This window comes from Stegastes partitus, unplaced genomic scaffold (assembly GCF_000690725.1).
Source record: "Stegastes partitus isolate 25-593 unplaced genomic scaffold, Stegastes_partitus-1.0.2 Scaffold36, whole genome shotgun sequence".
Taxonomy (NCBI): Eukaryota; Metazoa; Chordata; class Actinopteri; family Pomacentridae; genus Stegastes; species Stegastes partitus.
Genome location: NW_007577767.1, coordinates 374768 through 397670, shown reverse-complemented (window position 1 = coordinate 397670; position 22903 = coordinate 374768). Strand labels below are relative to the sequence as shown.

The 22903-nt window shown below is 39.7% G+C and overlaps 1 protein-coding gene across 2 annotated transcripts in view; it reads left to right on the top strand.

Annotated features, from left to right (window-relative positions):
• The window catches only part of ttc7b (tetratricopeptide repeat domain 7B), a 40585-nt gene extending 20062 nt beyond the window's left edge, over positions 1 to 20523 (top strand). For both annotated transcript variants that reach the window (XM_008301977.1, XM_008301971.1), the window contains 14 exons: positions 1091 to 1266; positions 1419 to 1482; positions 1600 to 1737; positions 1971 to 2159; positions 2399 to 2516; positions 3410 to 3467; positions 4015 to 4087; positions 4274 to 4434; positions 4588 to 4704; positions 5921 to 6018; positions 13401 to 13541; positions 16167 to 16369; positions 18128 to 18201; positions 18732 to 20523. In XM_008301977.1, the coding sequence (XP_008300199.1) occupies positions 1091 to 1266; positions 1419 to 1482; positions 1600 to 1737; positions 1971 to 2159; positions 2399 to 2516; positions 3410 to 3467; positions 4015 to 4087; positions 4274 to 4434; positions 4588 to 4704; positions 5921 to 6018; positions 13401 to 13541; positions 16167 to 16369; positions 18128 to 18201; positions 18732 to 18879 (1758 nt within the window). In that variant the 3' untranslated portion in view covers positions 18880 to 20523. The remainder of the gene's footprint in view (positions 1 to 1090; positions 1267 to 1418; positions 1483 to 1599; positions 1738 to 1970; positions 2160 to 2398; positions 2517 to 3409; positions 3468 to 4014; positions 4088 to 4273; positions 4435 to 4587; positions 4705 to 5920; positions 6019 to 13400; positions 13542 to 16166; positions 16370 to 18127; positions 18202 to 18731) is intronic.
• The last annotated feature ends 2380 nt before the right edge of the window (positions 20524 to 22903 follow it).

Genomic DNA, 22903 nt, shown 5'->3' with positions numbered 1-22903 from the left:
GAATTTCACTTCCCTCAGGCTCCTCATTTGGCTTACTTAAAGGACTAGTTTGACATTTTGGAAACATACTTATCCGCTTGATTTGTGATGTGGTATTTACTGAGCATTGAAGGCCCTAGAAGGCAGGTTTTCTTAACTTCAGACAAAGCCAGACTTTACTGCTTACTACTGCTCCAGTTTTGTATTTACTGCCATGAGAGTGATGTCAGTGTTGTCATCTAAGGCCTTGTTCAGACTGCCAAACCAAGTCCAGTTTTTTGGAAAATTGTCACGGGTGCAGCTTATGTCTAACCTTCTTTGTAATGTTTTGATGTATATTGAGTAGGATGTGTGGCCCCCTGTACCAGATTGGTCCCAGCCTCTGAGGTGTGGCCCACCCCCCTTCCTATCTGACATGCTCAGTGTCCTTTTTAGAACAGTACCCAATCGAGCTCCAGCGAATCCAATTTGGCACACATACAGATTGATTTTAGAAAGTCTTAACGGCAAAAAAACGCATGGAAGGTTGTTGTTATTTGTTTTGTTTTGTTTTGTTAAATCATCTCCAAACCACTTTTGGAGATAAATTGAAATGTGACTCCAGATGCATCTCAAATCGGTCACATGCAGCACAACATGCAATAACAACGTCAATTCCAGAGTGACAAATATGCTGAGCAAAATCCATTTTGCTCCTTGCTGAACACTGGGAAGGACAACACGGAGAACAAGAGTCCAAGGACACTTTTGTGACTGAAATAAATTGAAAGTGCAAGGCAAGATGATGGACCTCCATTTGTCATGCTTCTGCATTGGCAAGCATGTCTACAGCATAGCTATGTAGTTCTTGCCAACTACATCAGTAACCCATGCAGATAGTTACACCCAAATCTGATCTGATCACTTGCAAATAACAATGCTGACCATCTATCTTAAAGATCTGTTTTGAAATACAAATCTAATTTGCCTGCAGTCTGAACGAAGCCTCAGTCTGAGCAAGATAGTGAAGAAGTGTATTTCCCTAAATGCAACCCTTAAGTAAACAGACTGCTGCTGTGTTAGTGGCTGAATGTCTTTACCTAATGTTTGTGTATGTGTTGTGTGCATTTAGACCATAGCCAGACAGCTTGCAGAGATCTTGCTCAGAGGAATGTGTGAACAGAGCTACTGGTCTCCTCTGGAAGACCCACCCACAGTGTCACCCCTGGACGATCCTACACGGCAGGGACACACTCACAGCAAGAACTACAGCCTAAGCCGACGCCCACGAGTGTACTCAGGAGAGAAGTAAGTGACAGCGTGTGTTTGTTTTTGCTAAACTGGGAATATAGTGGAAGATGGCCAAAATGGCTGCAAAATGAAATCTGTCGCCAGTGTACTTTTTCCACCAACAGCTCTCTCCATCTTGTCCTTATCACTTTTATCTCCTTTTCTACCAGCCTGTTTTGCCCTCAGGAAAACACAGAAGAAGCTTTGCTGCTTCTGCTCATCAGTGAATCAATGGTAAGACACAAACACTCTTCATCTCCTGCTTGTTTTGTGGTAGATGCTAAACTCTCCTTTTTAAACCTTGCCATAGTGCAGTTTTTACATCTATATTTGTGCTTTTGTGTGTTTCAGGCTAACCGTGACGCTGTCCTGAGCAGAATTCCTGAACACAACAATGATCGGATCATCAGCCTACAGTCTGCCTCTGTGGTGTACGACCTGCTGACTATAGCTCTGGGCAGGAGGGGGCAGTATGAGATGTTGTCAGAGGTGAATAATCCCTCTGTGGGCTGCACAGTCACAATCATAGTGATTGTGAAGTCTTAAATCAGCTATCCTTCCCATAGTACACCCACATGGAATTACAGCAGTTTTAGCTCAATATTTTTTCTGAACAAATGATTGTCTCGTAACAATATAGTGTAACTGACTGAAATAAATTAATAACGGTTACAGATACCCTGATTAAACTGAAAAATTTGTCTTATTTTTGATGTCTGCAGTGTTTAGAGAGAGCCATGAAGTTTGCCTTCGAGGAGTTCCATTTGTGGTACCAGCTCGCCTTGTCACTAATGGCAGCTGGCAAGTCAGCTCGTGCTGTTAAGGTCCTTAAAGAGTGTATTCGTCTGAAGCCTGATGATCCCACCATCCCACTGCTGGCTGTCAAACTGTGTATTGGACCTCTGCACTGGGTGAGAACCATTCAGCAGTCATAAAGTCTAACACAGCTAACAGATGACTCAGAATTTCAGCTTCTCGAGTTGCTCCTTAAGAAGACTAATACATGTGGGGAGGTTGCCTTTAATATATGTCAATAGCCCAACCTAGCAACTTTGTTATGCAACATGAAACCCGTTGAACCTCACATTTTTTTCCCTCGTTTTTCCTTCCTCTGCCTATCATTTTATATCTCTCTACTGCCATAATTCAGCTGGATGAAGGGGAGTGCTTTGCAAAAATGGTGATTGACATGGGAGAGAAAGCAGCTGAATTCAGAGCCAAAGGCTACTTGGCCATCGGCCTGGTTTACAGCCTCAAAGCCACTGATGGTAAGTCTGTGCAGCATACGTGCTTGTGCAAGATAAGAATCTTGCTCTGTTGTTGTTTCTTTCTATGAAAGAATTTTACAAAGCGTTTGTGTTAGTTTTCCTGTTAAGTAAGAAGTTGGGCAGATTGGTCAAAATGCTGTTAGTTATGACAAAACATGCATCCATTTCTGTTTGTGGCCTGAATGTTTTAAAGAGTGGAAACATGTGTCAGAGGCCTTGCTCTGTTTAATGACCTCCTCAAGTGAAAATCAAGTTGTTGTTTTTTTATCTCATCAACTGTTCACATGAAGTTTTTTTTAATGTACTGAAAGATGCATCATGAGTAAAACAAGCAGTCAACACCATGGCTTAGCATGTCCACCATGAAACTTCAATGTACTGATAACGGTCTGAAAAACACAGATTCAGACTTTTGGGGTTTCATACAAAACTAATCTGATTCACCAATCTGTCAAGGACTTTCTGTATCATTATTCTTATTCAAAATCAATCTCCAGTTCTAACATATGTAGCTAAATTACTCCAATGTTACAACTTGGTAATGTGTAGCTTAGAATAGTTTTGCAGTGTTTGAGTAGAATCGTAGGTGAGCTGGTGTTCTCGAGCTGCATTGAGTGAGGAGGAAACAGTGGAAAGACAGACACAGACTTTGTATATTCACACGTTATAGAGAAAGCAATGTTGTAGAGTTACATCTAAACCAGTTTGAAGCAGGAAGACATTATGTTCATGGAAAAACTTCTAAATATGTCATTTGGAAACCGAGATGAGTTGTTAGGGGTTTAGTCAATGACCAGAGAGGGACCACTGTTGTGTCTCTCAAGCAACTGCTGTTCATGTACATCATTATTGTATTAAGTATCTCACTGTTTCACTCTCTCCTGTATCTCTAGCATCATTGCGAAGCACACAGGAGGACTACCAGAGGAAAGCTTTAGGAGCCTTTCAGAGGTTTGGACTGAGCCATGGTGCTCTGTTTTCTTTTAAACACCCACTACTACCTGTGAATTGTTTTGTCACAGTTCGCTGCTTTTTTTTTTCCTTTCAATCTCACACATTGAAGAACAGTTTAAAGTTACCACCCTACGTGGGTATTGTATTTCACATTGATTCATTTGACCCTACGTCATAGTCAGCACACAGTGTATGATTTGGCATTCATTTGTGTCCTTAGACAACCTTTATCCATAAATATACTCTGAGAGTGACAGTTATTACCATTTATTACATCAATATAATACTACAGCATGCCCTCTCGTGCTTTTTGTTTATATCATTTTAGTTTATTAATGTGATGTTGTAGATGATTATTGTGTCCAAATATTTAAATATCCTCTGGCTAGATTTTTGTTGTGTTACTGTGGTGTCTGTGCTCCCCTTTTTCCATTTTGCTGCTGCACCAGCTTAACTTCCCCACAGGGATCTTTAAAGTTTCATCTAATCTTATTTAATTTTTTATTCGGCTTGAACACAAAATCTATTTTCTCTCTCTCCGTAGAGCTCAGAGTCTGTCTCCTACTGACCATCTAGCTGCCTTCTACTTAGCCCTACAGCTCGCTGTGTCCAGACAGGTAACACAATACAGAGTAATAAGATAAGATCAGTACGTACATATCAAAACCATGGACATTTGAGACATGAAAGGCAAACAACCATAGTCATAACATTGATAAGTTATACATCTTTCATTTTACATGGTGCTTTTCATCCCAATTCTAGTGAAAACCTGTAGTTTGTATACGTGTGTGTGCATGTAGATCCCCGAGGCACTAGGCTATGTCCGACAGGCGTTGCAGCTTCAAGGAGATGACGTCCACTCCCTTCATCTGCTGGCCCTGCTTCTCTCTGCCCAGAAACACTACCACGACGGTCTCAATATTATAGAAATGGCTCTGTCCGAGTACCCCGAGAACTTCAAGTAAACCCTCCCCCACCACACACACACACACACACACACACACACACACACAAAACCACAGCATTTCATTTAAGCCACACACAGAAGAAGGTTGTTACTTCTGTTTATTTGAACTGTTGACTGACCAAGATTCTAAATGTTTGTCTATTGCAGTCTGCTGTACACTAAGGTGAAGCTGGAGGCGATGTGTAGAGGGCCAGAAGAGGCTCTGCTAACCTGTAAACACATGCTGCAGATCTGGAAGAGCTTTTACAACTTGACCAATCCCAGGTACACATACACATACCCCAAATGTAAATATCAGTCCACCATGTTTGTAAAAATTAAATTAGATTCCACCACTAATATCAGTCACTGTAGCATCAAAAGCTCCAGCAAAACTTCCTAGGTTTTTGGGGTCACACACGTCAAACTTGATTGGCTTTTTTAAGTGCTTGTATATGTAAGTATAATATAAGTATACATTCAGGTGATAAAGAGGTGTTTTCCAACCTTACTGATAAAAACAGAGTAGATGAATTAATAGAAACATCTGCTGAATCGATGCCAGTTTCAACAAAAACTGAACGTTTTAACATTCTTGAAGGTAGGATTTATTGCATTAGTGTTGGATTAGAGTGCATTAGTTGTAGGTAGGTGGAGCTGAGTGTGTATGCTTAATGGAGCATGAGGAAACACACTTTTAGGTTAGTAGTATTTATGGAATTTTAAATTAGAGATGATTTCCCAACATTTCTGTCATTTGGTCAACTAGTGTTAGCATTAACAATTTAATATGTATGTTATGCTCTGAATGAAAAGGCTCCATTGTGCATTTTTATTAAAGTGCATTTTCCTCAGGAGACACATCAGTTAGTGAGTTTTTTTTTTTTTTAAGGCTCATTATTAGTGAAGAATGAGAGCGATAACAAGTGTTTGTAACCGATATACAGTTGGAGTAAAAATGAAAATCTTGGTGTCTGCATATTTTAAATAATGCAAACTCCAGCATAGAAGTTTGTTGAAATGACTTTATGTTTTATATCAATCTAATTAAAAGACAACTTTTCAACTTTCATCCATCATTGCTGATAGGCTATTACTTGTAGCGTGTCACCAATCAGATAGTACTGTGGAGGTCTAGAGGGGCATCAGAGCCAAAGTAGCACACTTTTAATTTAGTTGGTTTTATTAGGAGTCAGTTAAAAAAAAAATAATGATACCCCTGTTTAGAAAAATGTAGAATATTAGATTTGATAATTGCCCAAGCTGTTAATCAATAGTCCCTCATAGAAAACTCTTCCTTTAGGCTCACTTTATGCTTATGCAGAACTGCTGCACCCAGTTCCCCTTGACCTCATTCACTTGAAGCTAACAAACAACATGGTTGTATTATCTCTCTGCTTTATGTTTGATTAGCCACCCAGGCCAATACAAAAACATTGTTTTGCCTGTGTGTGTGTGTGTACCTGTGTCTCATGTGTACATACCTGTGTGTTTGTGGCAGTGATTCGGGGCGTGGCAGCAGTCTGTTGGATAGAGCCATAGCAGACAGACGACAGCTCAACGCCATGACTCTGCCTGACTTCAGTGATCCTGAGACTGGTAAATACATGTACACAAACACACACGCACATACACACAGGGCCCCCGTGCTCAATGTGTTTCAGCTCAGTGTTTTTCTTTCTCATCTAAGAAGTGATTTTAAGATCATTAAGGCCACATGGCTTCCTCCTTCTTCTCTTTTTATTGAGCCATTATCAGATATTGGAAGAAAATGTCTGTAAACCAATCTAACTAACTCTTTTCACTGATTTCTGGTCAGATATTGTTTTGGCAACAGTATTTCCTGTTGGATAAGATGCTTTACAGTTATTATGATGATTAAATGTAAAATATGACAGAATTCTAGAAATGTAGTTGTAGTTTTATAAAAAGTACGTGCTGATTAGAGACCAGTGGCCTTTGTGTCTTTCCTTTCTTTATTCCTTGATTAATTTCACTCATTTCTATTTTATTTTCTTTGTTTTAGTCTCAGGTTCTTCCTCCTCTCACTCTGGTTCTGAACCAGTCTCCCCCATCTCTCCATCCACCATATCCACCCTCTCCTCCCCGCTGTCCTCCCCTTCCTCCCCTGTCTTCATCCTCCAGCCTGTTCCTCCACCCAAAAACCCTTCTTCCCCTCCCTCTTCTTTTCCTCCTCCTCCTCCTCCTCATCCTCCTCCTACCACCAAGACCAGGACTCACTCCTTTTGCAACCACGTCGCTCTCCGCCAGTTCTCCTCCAACTGTAATCCTCCTCCACATCCACTCTGCCTGTGGCATGGTGTGGAGAGTGACATAAAAGTGTTGACAAGTTTCTCAACAAGTTTTGGGATATTTGCTCATTTGTTAATGTGCATGCTTAGTAATGCTTGGGGATTTTAGCTTAACAGAACTACATATCAATTCATATCATAGTCACATTCAGCTATATCAAAACTAGGGCTAAGAACCTTCTCACTTTTCTTAATTATCGATTCTAAGATTAGCTGCCCAGTTTACTGTTACAACACTCACTCAGAAATGTATTTGCTGTGCAGTCGTGTTTTTAGAGGTACACTTGGCAGACTCCACTAAGCAGCCATCTTCTTTTCCTGCACAAATTGTTTGCAGTTGCTATTCTGAAGTCCAAATACAAAGTCAGAATTCACCCTCAGTGTCCACTTTATTAGGAGCACCATACTGATCATGGGTAGAGCCTCCATGTGCTCTCAGGCAGCCTCAATTCTTCATGTCATGGTTTCCACAAGATGTTTGGAAACATTCCTTCCAAATTTTGTTCTGTGTTGACAAGGTTTAAACATATCATGTCTGCGGATTTGTCTGCTGCACTTTCATGCTGCTAATCGTGCACACTACCACATCGCGCAGGTGTTTTATTGAATTCAGATCTGTTGACAGGAGAGGCCACTCAATTCACTGTCATGCTTTCTTCACATTTCCTGTAATGCAGAAAACTGTCAGACCTAGCAATGGTAACATTATAATACAAACACAGTATGGGCAATAGATTCACTGGTGTTTAAAACTTAAAAGAGTAAGGTTACTCAAAAAAGGACAGAGGCATTGTCACACTTTTAAACTTTCAGTTTTACTTTAAAAGCATGTGTTGACACCTTTGGTTTAACCAAAAGCTGTAAAGCCATAAAAATCATGTTCTTTGTCTTGCTAGCTAACGTGTCCATGTGGTGTTTTCTTTTTTATATATGTTGGAAGATATATCATGAGCGACATATGCAGTCAGCCTCATGCCTGAGCATTTCTGTGTGAAGCTGCAGCGTCCCGAAAACACAGATTCAGACTTGTAGGATTTCATATGTATAAACCTACAGAACCTGTCCCTTCAACTTGCAGAGTCGGGTTTTCTGTATCACAAGTCTTCTTTAGAATCTGTTTACAGTTCAAACTTGAATGGCTGAATTTCTCCTGTATTGCAGTTTGCTATTATATATTGTAGAATAGTTTTACAGCCACTCACCAAGTCATAGGTGAGCTGTTGTGTTAAACTGCAGGCTTGGGGGACATGAAGGTAGAGGCAGGGACTCCATAGATATGTACATTCTAAAGGGTACAACTATGTAGAGTTGCATCTACACTGTTTTAAGGTAGGATAATAATATTTAATGGAAGAAACTTCTTTTGATACACAGAGATAAACTTTTTGCAGTTTAATTAATGACCACAGATTGGCCTGAAAGTGAAACAGTGCCTGTGTCCTTTTTTGGGGGAGTATTAAAGTTGCCTGTTTAATTTCTGAATTCCTATTTCCTTACTTCAAAACAACACTAGACACTTTCTATCTCTAAATATCAGGCACTGCAGTGTTAGCATAAAGCCCCAGAGTAAACAGTCTGCCAGGGTTTGTCTTCTCATCACTAAACTAATAGAGTGACTACAAAGCTGATGGCCAAAAAATTCAGATTGCTCTTTTCCTGAGCCGTCACAGCCTTGTTGTAACCTAACTGAGATCGCAGGGAATTTTGACTTTGAGTGACTCATTCAAACCTCACAAGCATGAACAAGGAGTTTTAAGCTAAAATCACTAACCTTGTTGGAGTATTGGATGTGCCTCATAATCACACAGACTTTCCCAGACCGGCTGTAGATTGCAGCATGTTTGCAGATACTTTGGGTGTGGATTTGAGTGCAGTTGGGCCTTGATGAACCTGCTGCAGCTGCTTTGCATTTTTGTGATTTACACACACTTGAAGTTGATGCAGCGAAGATTTAGAGATCAGCTGGGTTCTTTTCTGATATTACAGAAAATTACAGCTTTACTGTCTCTTCACATCTGTGTGCTTTTCCCTGGTTGTTTTTTGTTATTACTTTGTCCGTTTCTGTGAGGAATTTTCATCTCAGCCAACATCAATTTGTCTTGCTTCCCAATTTCAACCTCATCCTGTCTTTCCTTGTTGCCATCTCTTCTGCTAATGATGTTTGTACTGGGGAAATAATGGTTGTAATTTAGTTAAATCATTTCTCCAGAACATGATGTTTTTCTCAGCCTGCCAGCGAACAGTGACATTTAAAACTGTAACAGTAAGTCTGTCATCATGATTACAACTGCTAAAAATCTGACTGCATTGTTTGTCACCGTGTTTGAATACTACTTTGGCGAATGAGAACTTTATTGTTTATGGTGAGTCACTTAAAAAGCTCTGTGAGATATGTGTCTCTAATTTCACTCTCACTGTGCTGAAATGCAAAATACTAGGAATGTTTCTCTTCGCTGTGCCTCATTTTGAGAGTAATTTTGAACTGAAGAGACAAAAAGCTGTCATGAGTTATAAAGCAGAGGAAAAGTAGCCTCTTTTATCCTTACAGTTCATTTAGTTTAATGGCTGTTACTCTGAGTAAATATGCTTCTCGATAAGCATTTCTTCGAACACATTAGAATGTTAACAGGCACCAATGGAAGCAGCTTGTCCGTTGTCAAAGGACGCTGTGAAGAATGAAGGGAACCTCGTCGTGCTCTGAAGTCTACCTTCTGGAATCACCACTCTTTTTCTATGATAATGATCTGGATATTCTTTTCCTCTCTTCCAATCATTAACAATCGTCTTTCTGTTTTTTCCCATCCCTCCGTTTTTTTCAAGGCGGCCTTCAGGACGCTAACACTCTTGGTTTTTCCTCCATGTTTTCTGTTTGTAAGTAGCCATCTAACCTCCATCTGACGTTCCTTTTTCCATCCATTCTTCATTCAGCTCTTTGTTCCCTTTTGACCTTCCTTTTCCCGATGCGGTTCACATACATGTGCGATATGTGTACGGAGAAAACACGTACATCTCTCCTGCTTTAACATAACGTCCGCAACCAGTTTTCAGGAGAGTATTTTTATCATGTCGGTGGTGCATGATTTAAAGGAATACAGTGACTTAGAGGGAGATCTGTGTTGTGCCTACACAGTCTTTGCATGTTGCAGGGTTTTTTGTAGTTCAAAGTGGGCCTTTGGGGTAGCCACACAAGAACACAAGCACGATCAGTTCAAATATAGTAAAAGCTTTAAATCTGTTTTACCTTATATGACAGAATTCTGTGCATTTTCTGTTTATTTCAGACCACTGGATAAACAAAATTGTCCTTTACGCTTCAGTAAATTAAACAGCAGTTAATCAAACTCTCTACTCTTCTCATTAAAGGGTGCAGTGTTTTTTCTAGCACACTGTGGGGTAAAATCACACTGAGATAATATTTCTGACATGTTTTTTAAATATAGCAAAAAAGAGCAAATACTCAGAGTGACATGAGGATGAAGTAACAAGAAGCAGCTTCTTGCTTACAAACTTAATTATGTGTGACATTTGGCTGTAATTATGACAAATAGAACTGCACTGCAGGCGTGAGGAAGACACTAGCAATAAAGCAATTGCTGTAATTCTGCTAAAGATTCATAATTAATTTGCCATAATAGCTTGATCTCTACCAGACTACTGTGAAAAGAAATGAAAAGAAAAGGACTAAATAGCGCAGAGGACAAACTTCTGATGAGATTGATAATCTTATTTGAGAGAAACATTATCAGTTCTGTGCGTCTGTTATCAAGATGTAGTTGGTTGCCGCCATTTATACTGACACTTCGTGAAATTATGTATTTAAAATAAACTGTTCACAGCATCCAGAAGAATGCTTGATACACGATACACAGAGGGGAAGAAGACTTTAATATAAATAACTTGTACTATGGTGATTAGTTGCATTTTTCCCTGCAAGTCAATGTATTCCTTTAATTCACTGAGCAGCTTCAGTGCATGTTACTGTGTGAATTTTAGGCACAAGTCACTGCAGGAGCTTCCTTAGTGATCTTTTAGAAATTGTGTAAATGTCATTTAGTAAGAAAAAAGTTTTAATTTATTTAAAGCAAAATGTTCTCCCTCGGGGAATTTGTCATTCTACAACTACACAGTTGATGGTTGGAAATTTGCATTACAGGCACAAAATGGCACAAGTGAAAGCAATTCATATGAAAACACAATGTACCAACTCTGTTCCTCTTCCTCCAACTGTTTGTAAAAATCACTGACTGAATAGAACTGTTTTCTTTCACTGTCAAGGCCATGTGACTTACCGCCTAGATAAGATTTAGGCATGACAGCGCATGATAAAAAATTCTATTCAGGAAAGCGGAAAGGTCAGATGTAGGGGAGGAAAAACAAGTAAGATGGAAATAAATGAAGAGACTGATGGGAAGCCTCAAATTACCAGTGAATTTCCATAAGCTGTTGAGTAAGCTGAGACAGTTTCACTCTGCAGAAGAAAGGTATTTAAAGTTTCATCAATATGAGGTTAATTTAGGGAACAGTACACATTGTCCTGTTTTGACACGATGTCTTTCACTGTGCTGTGCTAGGCTGGGCGGCTGCATGCTAGCATCTAATAACTTACTCCCCACAAAACAGCCCCTCAAAACCGGATTCTCAACTTCAAATGCATTTGTGTTGTACGAGAGAAAGAGACATCCTTTTGTCATTTCCCCAAATCCACTTATCAGTAACACACTCCTCCTCTCTTGCTCTCTCACACACTGAGCTTTAATATTCAAATCTCCTCCTTTTATCCTTATCTCAGTCGTCTTTTACACATGGGTGGTTTCTCTCCCTTAACGCAAAAACACACAGTTCATGTCAGTGTAGTGGAGGGAGAAATGGGACACACCAGGGGAGACCAGAATAATAAGAGAAGGGGACAGGAAATCTTTCTTTTATCAGATTAAAGCTTTTATTCCAGCTAGCTGAGATCACCAGTCATTTTAAATTAGTTTCAGGCTGTAAAAGGTTTATTTTTTTATGTAATTTAATCCTTTATGCTGTAAATGACATGAATGTTTCAAAAAAACTAAACAAGCCCAAAGATGAAAAGTTGTGATGGGTAAGTCTAGCTGCTTTTAATACAGTTATTTAGTTTTTAAAGGGACATAATGGCATGACCAGTGTCTGCAGAATGGTAGAATGGAAACAAGAAGAGCAGTTGAGCAATAGAACATGTGTCTTATAATGTTTAACTGACTGATCTGTTACACACACAGAATAGATAATTGTGGAGTGTGTTTTTATCTGCTGAACCTTAAGAACCAGTTCTAGACTTTGATTGTTCTGTATATGAGTCAGTTCATACAGCTTTGGAAATAAGCATTAGACCAATGTTACTCTGTGGTTCTTCTTTTGTAGTTCTCAGTGGAACCATACTTTTTTTTTTTTTCTTCTAACAGATAGTTGCTGATTTCAAATTAGTTAGCAATGACTCTCACAGTTGTTTCCTGCTTCATTAAGAACTAAGATGTCATAGTTGAGTGATAACATAGTTTGGAATATCTGCTGACTTTACATATACAGCTTATGCACAAAACAGTTGTGACTCAAAAAGTATTTTGGCCATCTAATGTGAATTTTGTTTCATTACACCATATTGTTAAACATAATTTATCACATGTATTGAATTATTATAATACTTTTTTTCATGTCTTTAAGAAGATGCTGTAATAATTTAACTACTATGATAAAATTCTAACAATGCTGAAGGCCTGCTGTGACTTTGTCAAATAAACAGTAGGTGATCTAATAATTATTTCCAAAGCTGTATAATGAGCATCTCAATATTCATGCAGAAAAACATTCTCCTTTTAAAAGTAACCCTGCAAATCTACAACCACAGTATGTTAGATATGGCTAAATATTTTCTGTATCACAGTGCTGCCTTCATTTTGGCAGATGACCAGACTGAGCATGTTGTTAAATGATAAAGAAGTAATTAGCTCTGTAGACATCTTTAAGGTTCTAAAAGGGGAGTCACTTCTTGTGTCTTCACTGCAATCACTTATAACAAACACTCAAAAAGTAACCAAAACAATACATATATCAGTGTATGATAAGTGGTAAATCAAAAACACTCACAACACAATATATGTGGAGTCTACCATCCTATTATCATATTATGTTTTGCTTTCACAGATCTGCAGTGTGTCTGCATTGTCCCATGTGGTGGCCATTTTGCATCCTTGCAATAATCTGATGTGATTTAAATGAGGAGGCAAAATATCCAAAATATCACAGTGGCGCTTCTTTTTGTTACTAATGAGCAGAATGATGCAGTTTTTGCATGGTGGTGCAGAAATGGATTCATTTTGGACTGGTCAATCCAGGGCCATAACACTGTGTGATGCAGAGTGTGGAATGGTGTGGACTCATTAAAGGCTTCAATGCTGGAACAGGAAACTGTGCACCAATGTGGGCTCAGAGCGTCGAGCTTTTTACCGCAACCAAACAGCACAGGTTTCACTGATAACGTCCTCCTTTCTGTCTGAAATTTTTGGAATCAGTGAGCTCTGCTGTTGTTTTTGGTTGAATTTAAAGCCTGCATTGTGGCACATGGCTGCCTAACACTGCTGTAGTGCTAAGTCAGCAAATCTGGCGACAGTGTGTGTGTGTGACAGTTTGATTCTGTCCCTCCAGGCTCAGTTCATGCTACGTCCATAGCAGCCAGTCGTGTAGAGCAGGCTCTGTCTGAGGTGGCCTCCTCCCTGCAGAGCAGCGCCCCTAAACATGGACCCCTGCACCCTTGGATGACGCTGGCTCAGATCTGGCTGCATGCAGGTGAGTTCACACTGTTCATACTGTACACAAGGGTTATTTTACTTCAGCATGTCATGAAACATGTTTAACAGAGATAGAAAGAGCAGATGAGATAAAAAGGACTTCCTGTCTGACAGCAGTTTCATGATGCTATTTTGATATTTAGCAGGTGGCTGGTTAACATCCCCTTAAAGAACTTCTGTGACTTTCAGTTATGGCATCTCATTGTTAACATCTCCTTGTTCAACACATACAAAAAACCTATTGCATCCCATAGGCTTGCATAACATCAGAGACGTGTCTTGCTATACGCAGGCGAGACATGTGCATAGGGCCACATGACCGCCAAGAAGCCCTGTGTGCCGACGCATTTTTTCCCCCTCTCGAATATAAATTGACATTCTTGGTAATTACAGGCTTCAGGACTGTCACAGTGTGTTACAATCGTCCTTTTGCCCTCCAAACATAAGCCTGTTCTGAGTGCAGATTCACAGCAATGGCCATTTGGCTCAGCTGGTTAGAGTGCCATGCAATGTCTCCTCAACATCAATCAGAGTGCTTTTTTGCCCTCTATTCCTGCCTCACTCGTCCTCCGTTTCACAGCATCAGTCATGTTGTTGTGTTCGGGGGTTGATATTCAGACAGGACTCATTTTCATTGTTTCATTGTGCCATTTATAATTGTGCACCAGATATGGTATTGTACAGGTTCATGTTTTATCATTTGCATCTTTGTTTTGATTTTGATGTTAACAATGCTCTAAATTCCAAAACATTAAAATGTGTGAGACATAACATGTAGTCATATTTAGACATATATTCAATATGATGAAGATCTGGAGATTAACGAGTGCTTTTATTTTGCATAAGGCCTCCGAAAAGCTAGAAGCAGCCTTGTGTTGCCCTTGACCCATCTGAATTTAAAAATGCTCCTCTGGTGAGATGTTGAAGCACAGGTGCTGTTCTGGCCTTGTTGACTCTGTCCATTAGTAGGAAGTACCTGGGGGTAAATCTGAGGGCTTACTAAATAACTAAAGTGACAAAACAAATCTGCTGCAGAAAAATTACTTTCTTGGGTTATTTAAATTCTTGCATTTTTGTGTGTGACCTACCAAACATTTTTCTTTCTCCCAACCTTTAAAATCTTCCAATTAGATAAAAATGCCAAACGCTTCCATTTCTCCTGACCTTCAAAATTCTTGAAATAAGTGAAATGCCAGATACCATTGTCTCTGCAGACCTTTAAAGTCCTTCAAATGCTTGAAACACTGTATGCTCACACCTATTCAGACATGAAAATTCCCTTAAATAAGACAAACTGAAGAAGGAAAAATCACTGCTGACAAGAGATGTTGACACTAAAAGGCCATAACTTTGGCTGTAATGGTCCCAACAGACATTGTTTCTAGAGCAGATGATGTATGAGGAGAATAAATACCTGCAGTCTGGATTAAGTCAAGGTGAATTTTGAGACCTAGTTCTACCCAAAGAGGTGAAGTTATTTATATTTCCAGTAAAAGTAATCAGCATTAGATGCTGTTTTGCGCTTTAAATATGAAGCATTTGAGCAGTAGCACTCTAAACTAAATAAGATATGGTGAAGGAACAATGGAAAGTTTACAGCCAAAATGCTGTAAATGTAAGTACTCATTTCACTGAATTATCAGTTTTTAACCACCATCAAATAAAGCAATCTACCGTCTTCTTCCGCTGCTCAGCTGTGACTTGTCGTTGACGGTGCTTCTGTCTGACATATGTGATCATCATCCCAGCACAGATTTCATAGTAAGCGTGCTGGCATTTAAGACCACTTTGATCAGATATGTATTAGATATTAGATTTCCTTCACAGTACACTGGAGCCCAGATCCTCATTTTGGCATCCAGCAGCAAAGACTCACAGACCTAAACAGACTGAAGGATGTGCATAAACAGATGCAGGCAGCACACACACACACACACACACACACACACACAGAGACAGAGGTAGTTTGTGCTCCTGTTTATCTCTGCAGCTGCTTCCTGTCAGAGGTGGTCATTTCCAGCTTGGCGACACAGCTAATGTAATCAGCCAATCAGAGGACAGACAGACGGACAGTTCAGACTCATTTCCTCTGTCTGTCTCATGCTCCGCTTGTGTCGCTCTGTCTTCATCACAGTAGCACAATGAAAGTATTAGATGACCTTGATGCAGAAAATGTTCTTCTTATTGATGCCATTTATGGGTGAAAAATGTAGATCTGCTCTCTAGCTGCTTTTTCTGCTTCTTTCTCTTGCAGATTTAAATGTGCGCTCTGTTAATCATTTCTGCTTGCTGTGTGGGGCTCTTAAATAATTATACTTTCCTTTAATGACTTTAATATTTCAGTTTGAGAAGTTTATCAGTGTTATTTGTATTAAAGCCGCATCCTCTTTGTACAACACAGCAACAGCTGAATGGCAAATGCCTTCTTAATGTTATGAGGCAGCCAGTTATACTGACCATTATCGTATTGCTTTCACAGTAATTACATCAAAGTATCGGATGATTCATGGAAGATACTTCTCTCACTGCACATTTTACTACAACAAATGTACATTTGCTGCACAATTTTAGTTTATTTATCCTGCCTGATAGTTTGCCTGTCTCTGTGCTTGTTCTTGGACAGCTGAGGTGTACATCGGCATGTCAAAGCCAGCTGAGGCCACTGCGTGCACACAGGAAGCCGCCAACCTCTTCCCCACATCCCATAACGTGCTGTACATGAGGGGGCAGATAGCCGAGCTGAGGGGCAACATAGATGAAGCCAAACGCTGGTACGAAGAGGCCCTGTCCATCAACCCGACCCACGTCAAGACCATGCAGAGACTGGTAATACACATGAACACATTGACTGCTCTGTCCTTCTGTTTGGTCTCTTGAGAACACAACAAATCTTGTCCTATCCGTCTGCAGTGTCTGCACAGCCTGAGGGTTTATGTGTTTGATGTAATTACTCCTGTGGGACAGTCCGGTCAGACCTTCACTGAATAGAGGAAACAGTGTTGCCCTCTTTCTTTCTTAATCTCATTCCGAGCACTGTACTCTTTGCCCTTGTTTGCGTTTTCCATTGGAGGCTGCACCACACATCATGGACCCTCCCAAACCAGTTAGCACGTAGAAGTGAAGTATGACCCTTAAAAGAGTCTGTCTGCATCAATGCTGAATTGCAGTGCTCCACTATCCCTAAACCGGGTGAATAAATGATTACTTTGTCATGCATGCAAAGACGCCCAGCCTGAATGGTGCGTACAACACCCCGCATATTCATCTTAGCCAGACCCAGAATGCTGTCATGCATTTTTAAACACTACTTTAAAAAGCCAAAAAAAATCACTAACAGAATATTTATGAATATTTATATTTAAGAAGACATCAGAATACATTTTTGTCTTTGGGTTTCTGATTTATTTCATTGAAGAGGAACAAAGGATGTGTGATTTACAGAGTTGATGTGTTTGATGTAGCAGACTAAAAACTGCAGTCTAATATAAATTGGAGTTAAAGTCCCTTTCTGCTGGAAAATAACTTAAATGCAACTACACAGTTACCTTCTATACAATGACGTCTCTGTCTCTCCTTTCACTCACCCCTCCACATTCACAACAGCTCGAGCACACCAGCTCACCTATGACTCTGCTCACTCTGCTCTGCTCAGTATACACTACTCTGAGTTACACAATGGCAAGTTGTAATATTGGAGTAATTCAACTATACATAGAAACTGATTCTGAAGAAGAACAGTGATACAGGAAGTCCCACCCTACAGGCTGACAGGATTGGCTCCTGAGCTTTGTTACATATGAAAACCTGGAAGTCTGAATCTGTGTTTGTGAGACTGTCATCAGTACACTGCAGCGGCAAGGTAAAAAATGCTGAGTCACGGCGTTGACTGCTTATTTTGCTCATGATGTGTCTTCAAGCATATGGAAAACACCATATGGACATGTTGACAACGTAAAACCAGAGGAGATCTTTAAACACATGAAAATGGCTCAGAATATTTGAGCCACTCCATGAAAAAATACTATTGACCACTGAGCCATTGAAAAACATAGATGCCTTCATTTTAGTTTCAGCAAGAAACCTATAAACACGGTTTCTCATGTATTTAAGTCACAACTGGTAACCTTGTCAAATATTCATGCACATAAAGCTTCACTAAATGCCCCTTACACCTTTCAGTTTCTTTGGTAATTGTAGTTTTAAAAAACACTTCACTAAAACGAATACATCCGTAAATCACAATAGTACATACCAGGGAACAAATATAGTTCCTGATGAATGCAGTGTTGAAGGGTAGCTACAACACCTGCATTAGATAGAGTGACCTCATCATAGGAAATGGTGCAATAATAATAGTAATGCAACCAGTGACTGATATCTGAAAGTGTCTCTGATTTCAATTCTGCAGTGTAGAAATGCAGTAAAAAAATAAAACTGTAGTGATGTTAGCTGTTGTAACTTGACATATTAAATGCATCTTTAGAGTCACTTTGTGATTTCACAGATTCATTTAATGGTTCACACATCATGTTATAAAACTGGGATCTTTCCGTCTTCATTAGTTGACTGTTTTCCTCTCCACAGGGTCTGATTCTGCACCAGCTGCAGCGCTACAGTCTGTCCGAAAAAGTCCTGAGGGATGCTGTGCAGGTCAACAGGTAGGAGTGTGTTTGTGTGTGCCTGCTGTATGATTTGTTGTTTTTTTTGTGCCACTTACAACAATAATTCTCTGTTCTCCTCTCTTCTCCTCACTTCACTTCTTTCTTTCCTGTTTTTTTTTCTCCTCTCCCCTTTTCTCCCCTTCCTTCCTCCTTGTCTTCTCTTTCCTCCTCTCCTCCTTCCATTTCTCCTCCTCCTCTCCCTCTATATCTTCCTCTTCTCCTTCCTGTCTCTCTTGCTTCCTCCTCCTCTTTATTCTCCTTCTCTTCTATTTCCTCCCTTTTTCTCCTGCTTCCTCCATTCTCTGAACTTTCCATTTCCTCTTCTTCATCTACCTCTCCTGTTCTTTATATTCCTCTTCTTCCTCATATTTTGTCTCCTTCCTTTCCCTCCTGCTTCCTTATCTCCTTTGCTGCTCCTCCTCTTCTCTTCTCTACCATTTCCTTATCTTCTCTCTTTTCGTTTCCTTCTGTCCCATTTAATCTTATCGTCACGCCGCCCATTTTCTCTTGTTTTCTCCTCTCCTCAGCACGGCTCATGATGTGTGGAACAGTCTTGGTGAGGTGTTGCAGGCTCAGGGAAACGCTGCCGCTGCCACCGAGTGTTTCCTCACCGCCTTGGAGCTGGAGGCCAGCAGCCCCATCCTGCCCTTCACCATCATACCCAGAGCACTATGAGACACACACAGACACACAGACACACACATACACACACACGCCTTCACAGTTAGAGCCTCAGTACTGTAGCACAGTGGCACAAACGATGGACCTGCAAGCTGCACACTCCCCGTACACACAAAGCATGCCTGCATGCCACTAACACCCACCTGCACAAAGTTGTACTGCCATACCTTCAGACACACACACACACACACACACACACACACACACACACACACACACACTGTATATAAATGCAAATAATACAAATAAAAGCATACACAAACGCTTCCTTCTTTCCACCCACAATGCCTTGCTGTGGCTGTGACCCCCTGACTATGTGTGTGTGTCTGTGTGTGTGTGTATGTGCGAGCGAGCGAGGGTGTGAGGGCATGAGCCAGTGTGCCGATATATTTGTCGTGTGTGTCAGTCTGCGCTGTTTGTGTGCCTCTTTGTGTCTGTGCACCCACATCCGTGTATGTGTGCCAACATGTTCCCTGTGTGCGCACACTTGTGTCTGGTTGTGTGTGGTTTCTAGTATGCTGTGTGCGGCGCTTGTTGTCTCGTCCTGTTCAGAGATGTAAATAAGATTCAGTTTGAGTCACTACTCTGGCGTTGCATTCAGAAGCCTAAGATTTTGTTTACACGTTATTTAGTCCAAAAATTCACACATCTAGAAAATTTGACAAGAATGGATTATTGATGTTTCCATTATAAGCCAAAAAATCGAATTTACTCAAATGCAACACACACACACACACACACACATACACACACACACATTCACTTGTTGCTGTTCATGTGGAGAGGATCATTGTTACTGTGCGGCTGCCTCAGGACAGCCACGTCTTAGAGATCCCACTGGAGCATCGACAGACAAGATTAACAGATCACTGAAAAATCAATCAGTCAGTAAAGTCGATATGCCAAAACACAGGGTGCATTCACACACACACAGAAAATCATATTTGCAGTAGCTCTAGTTGAAGGGCTGACTGTCTTTTTATGGAGTTTTAAACTGAAGCGCTCTTAATGTTGTGTGTGCATCCTTTGCACAGCCCTTGTTTTGTTTAATGTCATGTTGTCAGATTTTATAGGTTCTCCTAATGGGTGCAGACTTGACTGATTTTGACCCATGACAGTCATTGAAATGAAAGATTGGAAAAGCTTTTTATTATTATTATTATTATTTAGCGCAAACAGGTTACAGCAGCTGCTCATCTCCCAAAACTCAAACAGCAGCTCCTGTACACTCTTTCTGTTTTTCTCATGAATGTGAGGAATCTGTTATACACAATTTCTCAAAAGTCTGATTTTCTGTTGTGTGTAAATGCATCCACAGTGATTGTGATTGCGTCCTGTCAACACCAGATGAATATAGTTTCTTTCTTTTGTTTTTTCCAATTGATTTTTGATTATAAATACAAAGAATTATTGTTGTATATTTGATTGTTCCAAGTGTATTATTATTGTTATTATTTTAGAGAGTAAATTATAATTCTATTTTCTGGAGAGTGATGTTACTGAGATGCTGTCGGAGGGAATGAAAGGATGAACTGATTCAGTTTGTTGTCAGTCAGTGAGTCCTTTGTGCTGTAAATGAATGACTGAAATTAGAATGATAATAATGACAAGATAATAAAAGTGGCTAAAAAAAAAAAAGAAGTTTGACCTCTTGCTTATTTGTTTTATTTGATATATTGAACATTGAAAAAACACCCTCTTGGTTTCCTCTGTACTTGGATGAGAAAACATGAAGCAGGTGCCTGGGTGTTCTCCACGAGGGAGTTTTAAGCATCAAAAACATTTAATTCCTACATTCTGGTGAATATTTATGCATCTGTTTATGCTGAGAATGTCTATGTAAAAGAAAACACAAAATTCAGGCACCATGAGTAAATGTTCTTGGGTCATTTTATCTCAAATCATCAAATGTTTGGAACAATATCTGCTCCACTGTCTCTGATTTGCCTGAAATTTGTGTTGCATAAATTTTGGACAATCATGCAGATATTTGTGAGGTTTTCGTGTGACATATATATACACATACACATATTTTCTGAGATAGTTCTTAGCATAGGTGTAGATATAGATAGCTTTTTTCAAATTGACCATCACACCTTGGAATTTGAGACCCTGTTTTAACAACAATATCTTAGGAACATTAAAGATAAAAGCCTAAAATCTTCACTGTTATTTCTCATCATGACTTGGATTCAGAATCTGCAATGTTGTATAAGCAGCTCAAACAGTCAGATTTCTAGTGAAGCTGAAATATGAAAAACAAACCTCAAACAGAACTCTTAAGTAGTTTTATTTGGAATGTTCAATCTAATATTCTTGTTTTTGTGGGACAACTTGACAGACCTGCTCATTCAGTTATGAGAGTTCATTTCTATTTTTGTGGCCAAGTATTTCACATTAGTGTTCTGTTTTTTTGTTTGTTTGTTTTGTATTATTGTGACATACAACTACAACTTCACATTTGTTTTTGTTAGTATGTGCTCAAAGCTGGGACTCGGTTTTCTTTTCATGTTTCAGCTCGCCTTTAAGGAGAGATTATTAGATCTACTTTTCCAATATTGCAGATTCTGAATCAATGACATGATGAGAAATAATAGTGAAACTTTACAGCTTTTGTCTTCAATAGTTCCTGAGATATTGTCATTCACACGGCCTCAAATTTTCAATTTCATGTACTGAAAGTGGGTTGCAATTTTATTTTACAATATCTTGGAAAGTATTTAATATATCAATATATTGTTTCACAGATACCATTTTAAATAGCAATAGTTTATGATAATAAAAAAAAAGTTAAATGTAAATCAGAGTTGTTCAAGCAGAAGGTACCTGCTAGCTTGAGACAGAGTTTTTTCTTTCATGTTTTATAGGGGGGACGTATCCCCTGCCTCCTCTCCTGTGAACCTGTGTGTGGTTTTCCCTCCGGCTGTGACCTCGGGGCCAGCGGTGTGTGTTACTTTCTCAGGTGTGTGTCTGTCAATGAATAGGTGTGTCCTTCTTTGTGTGGCTTTTTCATCAGAGGATTACAGCGCTGACAGGTTTTGTCCTGGAGTGTCAGGAAGCCACAGTTGAGTCTCACACACCCCTCAGCTCCCTCCAGCACCGAGGCCCCTGCTGGATTCTCAGGTGTCCAACAGTCCGTCTCTCATAAAGGTCGCTGTCGGGGCCCAGAGGAATACATCAGGGCCTATACTGGCCCATTGATGACATACAGATCAGTATTACACAGACTTTAATAGCATATCTATCCCCCCTATTCCACGTGTAATTACATTTTAGAGGAAAATATTGCATTTATCAACCTGTAGAAGAGCATAATTGCTGTTTTATGAAAAACATTTATCTCCAAAGGTTTTCATGACAAGTACTGAAAACAGCTTTGTGTTTAGACACTGACTTCCCACTATTGGATTTATAATCCAATACTTTTAAAACCCTGCTCAACCTATTAACCAGTGACACCAGGCTTTTATATGTTTGCCTCATGTCTGTGTCTGTGTTGACTCTGATGAAGACAGAATAATGTTGAAACATAACTCTGTTTGCACAAGGTAAGGCTGAATTAATCAGTGCGCTTCAGCCCCCTTTTGTCTGAATGTTTGTCTGAGCTGAGAAACACCTCATTTAGTCTGTTTAGGTGCTGAAATTTAACGAATGTGATCGATAACACTTGTGTTTACCTACTCATGCTGTGATAAAGGTCTATGCATTTAAAGAATAATCAAATCTTTGTTGCAGAAGTCAAATCAATTTCACTTTTTTAGACTCAGACACACTTGACCTTACATAATCATTTTGGAGATACAGTACACGGTTTTCAGGGGAGAGCAACTTTCAGAAAGCTGAAAAAATCTAAATCGCCACAACTGGATATACAAGACGTACAGGCAGTAGCCAGACAATACCTACACATTCTTACAGTATAATAAGTACTCTTCCATTGTAATATTGATCCTTTCTTAAGGTGTGCTTACTTCTGCTTGATCCTGTGTTCCATGCTGATAGATGACTGAGAAACAGT